General features: G+C 39.7%; 1 protein-coding gene across 1 annotated transcript; it reads left to right on the top strand.

The window, feature by feature from the left end:
* The first annotated feature begins 5,407 nt into the window (after window positions 1-5,407).
* Window positions 5,408-7,526, top strand: LOC139367744 (activator of basal transcription 1). The gene is made up of 4 exons (XM_071106063.1): window positions 5,408-5,582; window positions 5,851-6,193; window positions 6,294-6,469; window positions 6,672-7,526. The coding sequence occupies exons 2-4, from the start codon at window positions 5,887-5,889 to the stop codon at window positions 7,050-7,052; spliced, it is 864 nt and encodes a 287-aa protein (XP_070962164.1). The 5' UTR covers window positions 5,408-5,582; window positions 5,851-5,886; the 3' UTR covers window positions 7,053-7,526.
* The last annotated feature ends 335 nt before the right edge of the window (window positions 7,527-7,861 follow it).

Genomic DNA, 7,861 nt, shown 5'->3' with positions numbered 1-7,861 from the left:
ATTTGCTGTGATACAGGCTTTTCATGTTAAACTAGTGCCGCATTTCCCTCTCAAATGAATATTTGTACGCGAGTGGAACAAACTGGTGCATGTCTTTTTTACTTTGTTATTGAGACAATGGTTCTCTGAGCCATCCATCTATATTTTAGGGCTCCAACTAAACGAATGTCAAATATAGCAGTGAGTTTGTCTTTTTGGTATAACAGCTATCATCTGTGATTCACCATTAATGTTAGGGAACTACAATATCTACAAATACACCTTTCCTGTCTTACAATTTGTAATGCTTTGTATCCCTCTCCTCCCACACATAATCTGATGTCCTTTATTTCCTCCTCTTAATTCCAGAATTCTTCAAACCCTCATGTGATATACATTCTTGTTTGAAATTGTGCCCTGAAATAATGTCTGGCAGCGATAATCCACCATGCCTCCTCTCTGTTCTTCCCCCTGTTTCTCTCTATCTGCTTGTCACAAGTGATTCATAGCATGCTAATTTTAACGCTGTTTTGTTTGTGTACAAATTTGGTGGACAGTGCCCTGTCAAATACATGTTTGAAGCTGTCATTCATCCAGCAAATCAAACAGACACAAAAAAAACATACTCTGCGAGGCATTTCCGATCTGTCACACAGCACTTCACTTAATATTTCTCTGTCTAATTAAGAACTATTTGAAGTCTTTGAACACTTGAATCATTGAGTATATTGTGCAATGTCAATTTTCTATTTTAGTCCAGGCAATATTTGACAAATTTTAGGTGATACGTTCCCTTTTTCATAAAAACATGAAACTTGGTATACTTGTACAGTTTGAGACCCTGAATATTTTCAAATATGGAGGCATTGCAAGAATACCTGCCCCATAACCAAATCATGTATTTTGCATCATATCTTCTGAACCAAACATTAAATCACAGAAAATGTGATGTCTACCTTTATGTTTTGATGGTCAATGATTACAATTATGACATGCACAACATCCAAAATGCCCCCTAGCAGCAGTGGTGGCCATTTTGCTATTCCGACATAAACACATGAGGTATTTTCCATTATACTGTATCTGCTGAACCATGATAACCATGAAGCCTGATAACACAGAAAAGGTATCCTTTTTATATAAAACCATACTAAATATCATCACATGTCACCAAATAATTGATTAAAACAAACTATTTTTTTATGAAAGTCTACAGTAGCCTCAACAGCACAACTAGCTTCCGTTTAACTCTGGGTATATTGACTTCAATAGAAAACCTAGGAAGCTCATGGTTCTCACCCCCTTCCATAGACTACATGCTGACCAGACCACTCAGGTCGCAAAATACATTTACACAAACATGTTATTCAATCATTGCACCCACACTGCTCGCGCGAGCATCTGCGTTGCCAAGCGCAAAAATATAAGTTCTATTTGCACTTTGTCAAAATCACAATATTGCTGTATTTTTATTCGTAATAACTATGCAAACATTTCTAAAAAAAAAACGTTTTTGCTTTGTCATTATGGGGTATTGTGTGTAGATTGATGAGAAACAAATGTTCTTTAATCGATTTTAGAATAAGGCTGTAATGGAACAAAATGTGGAAAAGGTCAAGGGGTCTGAATACTTCCCGAATGCACTGAATGTCTTGATGGTCAAGGATTACAATTGTGCGCTGTACAACGTCATAAATAGTTCAGATGATTATATAATGGTGGACTGCCATGGTAAGCCATGGGAAGTATCCCAAAGAAATTACGGTTTCTGACAAACTACGTCATAGAATATTATTTCAGTGGCATACTGAGCCATACAGCTGTCTGCTGCTGTCTTCTTGCCGCTGGTTGTAAACGTAGATTCTGTGTGACACTGTGTAAATTCATGGAAAACAAGAAGTACCTTTGCCTGTCTGGACCCAGGGACTTGGTGATTTCATGGGCACATATGTACCTTCAGTGTTTGTCGGTCCCAAAGGCCATCCACCAATCCTCAAACTATATTTCAGAAGATAAAATGTCCATTTTTTTCGCCCTTTAGAGTTCTCCTTAATGATCGCAATAACAGTCCAGATCCATCAAGCTCATTTTGAGATGTTCATGAAGACAGGAACAGAAAAGAAGCAAATCCTGCCACAAAATATGCTTTGGTTCACCACATCAAAAGCTAGTTATATATATAGCCCTTTTCACAACAAGCATTGTCCAGAAACATATTCTGCAGGAGAAATCCCAATCAGGCCTGTAGGCGTTGTCATAGCTATCTTCATTTATTTAACTAGGCAAGTCAGTTAAGAACAAATTCTTATTTACAGTGACGGCCTACCCCAGCCAAACCTGGGCCAATTGTGCGCCGCTCTATGGGACTCCCAATCACAGCCAGATGTGATTTGGCCTGGTTTAGAACCAGGGACTGTAGTGATGCCTTTTGCACTGAAATGCAGTGTCTTAGACCTCTGCGCCACTTGGGAGCAGGAGTGTACAAAAACACTTAACTGGGTCTCCCGGTCGTGTTCCACCGGATTGTGAAGTGCAAAGACACTCCATTGACATAAAGGTGTTTTTGTAAAAAAATGATAACATTTTGTTTAATGCAGCATGGTGTCCATTGAATGCAAGCTTTACAAATGGTTGTATTGTTAAAACATGTATAGCCTGTCTATCTCTGGGTAACAGGGTTGATGTGTTATTCTAGCCTGTCTATTTCTGGGTAACAGGGTTGATGTGTTATTCTAGCCTGTCTATCTCTGGGTAACAGGGTTGATGTGTTATTCTAGCCTGTCTATCTCTGGGTAACAGGGTTGATGTGTTATTCTAGCCTGTCTATCTCTGGGTAACAGGGTTGACGTGTTAAGCTCCACCTGCTCAGTTTCCCACCACAAAACACCAGAAAATGGCCAAAAAGAGTAGAACCAGCTCACCTGCTTTTATTTCACTATTAATGTTCAATGTTTCTTTTGAAAATAGTTTCACCGTTTTACCATATTAATATTAAAAGTGCAGTTCATGTGACAGGCTTGACCTTAAAATGAGGAACAAACATTTAATCACATGAAATAAATAATAATATTCAGAAATGACAAGGGCTTTACAATGATGGTGAAATCTTCCTAGAAGTCACAGAAGTTGCAGAGGGACATGTCAAAATGCAGAATTTTGGCTTTTTAGCAAGTCTTTATTCAAATAAAAATTTGATTTATTGAATTATTCATGTGACTTATATTAAAGGGCACTTTATTTAATATAACAGGCTTTTAAATGTAATATTGGTTTACAATTTATACTTCAAGTATCAAAGAGATGCAAAAGGTACTAATTTGTTGGAACCATCCTTGAAGTAGTTGAAAAATGTCCATGATTGTAACAATCTACATAAGTATACCATAGAATCTCAGAATATTCCAGTGACACAATGCATACTACCAAAGTGTTCTTGAAGTCTATGAAATTAGAAGTTAAAGTGTGTGGGGGGGACCAGACATCCATCCTTGTCCCGTGCAGAATCCTGCTTGCTCCTCCCTTAGTGGCTGACTCCATGTATACATTTTCAGTAAAGTAGAATAAAAAAGATTTGATTTTGCAATCATTGTAATCATTGACCATCAAGACATAGGTGTAAACATCACATTTTCTGTGTTATCATGCTTGGTTCAGCAGATATGACGTAAAATACATAGTCAGGTTATGGTGTAATAGCAAAATGATCGCCACTGCCGCCATTGTTTTTTTAAATGTCGTGCATGGTATCATTGTAATCTTTGTCCATCACAACATAGGGGTAGACATCACCTTTTCTGTGATTTAATGTTTGCTTCAGTAGATATAATGCAAAATATTTTTTGGGGCTATGGCACAATGGAAAATAGCTTCCATGTCCGTCAGGAAGTGTTTTTCCAATGCCTCCATATCTGAAAATATTGAGGGCCCCAAACTGTACAAGTGTACCAAGTTTCATGCTTTTATGAAAAAGTTAACATCATTTTCACATATTCCTGGACTATTTAGATAAATTATCCAAATGAATAATCTGTTTTCTGGCATGATAATGTGGAATGACTTCAATCAATAGATAACAGCCTAAGCCCAGGTGTCAGTAATCTGGTATTGACTTGGACCCCCAGCACATAGCCTAGCAGGCCTGCAGTTCATATGCAGGTATTCATACATGTTTATGAATATACATATACAGAATGTACAGAATAGTAATTTTTCATTGAAGATACAGTTTAGGAAATAACAACGACATTTGGTTAGGATACCAAAAATGCAGTCGCTCACCGGTTTACACAGATGTTGATACACTTACCAGCAGAACAACAGCAAAGGTTATGTTATGTATAGGCCTAAGTAGCAATCCCACAATCTTGACTGATGTTGTTGTTCCCAGAGGCACTAAGAAACATTTTCATTTCAATTTAACAAAGGGTGAGAAACTCGTTAAAGAAGGGGAGAAAACAGAGAATCTAATTCAACGCTTCCATCTTCCATCTTTATGTAACAGCATTCAATATGAAACATGTCATCTCTCCTTCCTCCCTGGAGAATGCAGATTTAGTGTTCATGGTTATATTTAAAGATAGACAGACCACTGACAGGGTTGCAGAGCAGCACTTAGTAAACCCAAGTCATCCTGTTTAATAATGCAGGGACACACATGCAACAGGCACATGGCCATGCATATTAAAGCACCAGTGCAGCCCTGCAAGAAAGAACACCAGAGAGGATGGGAGAGGGTGGTCTGGGCTATGAGACATGTCTCCCTGTGAACATTTCTTTATGTCATGTCTCAAATGTAGTCTTCTCCTGAGGCTTCCACCTGCAAGCTAGACTGTAGACTGCAAGTTCTGCAGACAGTGCACTCTTTCGCTCTGGCTTTGAGACTGGCCCCAGTGAAGAAGACATCAACCTTGCATGTTATAGCGAGTGAAGTCCCAGATCAAGTTGCCTAAAAAGGTGATAGGATAAAAAAAAGAGGTTCACTTTTACATAACAAGTAACAAGTATCACGTTGTTCAAGATCAAGTTGTATACTACTCTGCCCTACCAAGCAAAAAGGCAATAACTGCTCATTTGATCGAAAATTAGTTCATGTCATTTTTGCTACATTAAATACATGCTTAATTATGTGGACAATTATCCTGCCTCTATTGTACTGTGTTTTGGAGAAAATGGGGGTCATGTTAGCAGTAACTGCTTAAAGTTACTGTGAAACAAAGGCAAATAAAAGCCATTTTTTCTCAGTTCCACGCTATGAGCAGTTACTGCCTTTTTGCATTGTAGGGCAGTACTGTCATCACTTTGAGCGTCATCATCACAGCGGGTGCATGAAGTGAGATCCAACATTTTACTATCCAACATTTTACCCTTACACCAGTGCGTTCTAAATTCATTCTCAGTGTAACGTTGCCACCTTTTGTTCTAAAAGTGTAATGCACCGGAAGTATTGATTTTATTTCTGCCATACGTCATCACACTTCCTGCGCACGTGTAGTCCACATTAATTTGCGTTGTGTTCCTAGGTAGCTTCTACTTTGAAAAGCGTATTGTTATTTACTTATTAATGTATTGATTTTCGTATTGGAACGTCGACGCGAGGCTGCACGGTAAGTTGAAATCAACAACTTTGACGTAAATGTAAGAGACGCTTGTGCAAAGCGTGATTAACCCACATGATAGCCACTTAGCTAGCTAACGTTACCCAGTGTCAGCGAGTAGTGCCTATCATACGGCTAGTTAGCCTCTATGTTGGGATCACCAAGTGTCAGGCTAACGGCTAGCTAGCTGCTATGTTTGTTTTTTTGCTACATATCTCTGTAAACGGACCACGTGATAATACAATTGTCCTGAATCCATTTGTCAACATAAATCTAGGCCATCTGATCTGTCTTGATACGTGAGGTGGAGAGGATGAACATCGAGGAGAATAAAGTGAATGAGGATATGGCTGATGATGATGAAGAATCTGGAGAAATGCCCAAGATTGAAGCAGATGAGGATGACGACAACACAGAGAATGACGATGAAGAACTAAATGATGAGGAACTTAAAGAAGAGGCTGAAGGTGATCCCAAAGAGAAAAAGGTGTCAGTAGGCAAGACGTGTCTGCCAGGAATAGTGTATTTAGGTCATATACCACCAAGACTGAGACCCAAGAATATGCGTAGCATGCTGAGTCTGTATGGGGAGATTGGAAGGATATTCCTACAGCCTGAAGGTAAGACTGCACTCACTCTGCATGTTAAAATCAACCCTGACACACTGACGGGATTTCTGTGTTTTGTCTCAATCATTACAATGATACCTGTTGTCCTCAGACCGGTCTGTGAAGAGGAAGAAAAAGAAAGCTGGCACCAAGGCATGCAGTTTCACTGAGGGCTGGGTGGAGTTCAGGGACAAGAGAGTGGCAAAGAGAGTGGCAGCTAGCCTCCACAACACACCGATGGGCGCCCGGAAAAGGAGCCGCTTTGTCAGTGACCTCTGGAACATCAAGGTATCTCAATTGTCTCTTCAATGATCTCTGTGCGGACATTTTAGTGTGACTACATTTAACTTTGGAAGTTTAAAGCACTGTCATAACCCACATGCCTCACATTCCTTATTAATAGAAACCTTAATACCAACATTTGATTTTGTTGAAATTTTTACGGTCTAAATAATTTTTCTGACTCTTAATTGTCAATGTTATTGTTCAGTACCTCCACAGGTTCCAGTGGTGTCACCTGAGTGAGCGACTGGCCTATGAGATGACTGTGCTCCAGCAGCGCCTCAGAACTGAGATCTCTCAGGCCAAACGAGAGACCAACTTCTACCTGGCCAATGTGGAGAAGAGCCAGAACATGGACAAACTGAGGAAGAAGAGGGAGAGGAAGGGTGAGAAGATAGAGGAGAAGACTTGGAACTTCACTCAGCGATGTACAGAGGATGAGATCCAGATGAGTCGCCTGCGTAAACAGACCATGTCCAAGAAGAACCTGCTGAAGGCCCAGGACAAGGCCAGGGACATACAACAGAAGTCCCAGTCCAACGTCTCTCTGCTGGCCAAGATCTTCAACAGCAGCAAAGCCAGGGACTGAACCTAGCCTGGCAGTTCTGGTCAAACACAGTATCCCAGGACTGGTCTCTTTCAGTATCACAATTAGAGCAAACTTTTGCCCCTGACACTTGCTGGTGTTGTGAGCGACACTGAGAGGATGGGCTCTGTCCAGACACACAGACTCGAGGGAAAAATAGGGTTTTCTCCATCAGTGTAATTTGATTATAAATGTAGGAGAGACTTGGACAGATCCTCTTTTTGGTTTAATGTATTGTAAACTATAAGCTATGATGCAGTAACAATATGTTCAGCGCCATGGAAAACACCTGTTCATACTGTATGTGCTATTTGGAAACATTAAATGGAAATACCTCTAATTATTTCATTTAATTATTGTAAAGATAAACACAAACCATACATTGATATATGCTGAACAAAAATATAAACGCAACATGTAAAGTGTTGGTTTCATGAGCTGAAATAAAACATCTGAGATTTGCCATACACACAAAAAGTTTTTTTCTCTAATTTTGTGCACAAATTTGTTTACATCCCTGTCAGTGAGCATTTCTGCCAAGGTAATCCATCCACCTGACAGGTGTGACATATCAAGAAGCTGAATAAACAGCATGATCATTACACAGGTGCACCTTATGCTGGGAACAATAAAAGGCCACTTTAAAATCTGCAGTTTTGCAACACAACACAATGGCACAGATGTCTCAAGTTTTGAGGGAGCGTGCAATTGGCATGCTGACTGCAGGAATGTCCACCACAGATGTTGCCAGATAATTGATTGTTCATTTCTCTACCATAAGCTAACTCAAATGTTGTTTGGCTAGGCCTGGC

This window comes from Oncorhynchus clarkii, chromosome 16 (assembly GCF_045791955.1).
Source record: "Oncorhynchus clarkii lewisi isolate Uvic-CL-2024 chromosome 16, UVic_Ocla_1.0, whole genome shotgun sequence".
Taxonomy (NCBI): Eukaryota; Metazoa; Chordata; class Actinopteri; order Salmoniformes; family Salmonidae; genus Oncorhynchus; species Oncorhynchus clarkii.
The sequence above is the reverse complement of the archived record's forward strand: the minus strand, read 5'-3'. Positions and strand labels throughout refer to the sequence as shown.

Coding starts and splice junctions, on each gene's coding strand:
- LOC139367744 (XM_071106063.1), top strand. CDS start 5,887: ATGAACATCGAGGAGAATAAAGTGAATGAGGATATGGCTGATGATGAT. Junction 6,194..6,293: donor GATATTCCTACAGCCTGAAG/GTAAGACTGCAC, acceptor TGTTGTCCTCAG/ACCGGTCTGTGAAGAGGAAG. Junction 6,470..6,671: donor GTGACCTCTGGAACATCAAG/GTATCTCAATTG, acceptor GTTATTGTTCAG/TACCTCCACAGGTTCCAGTG.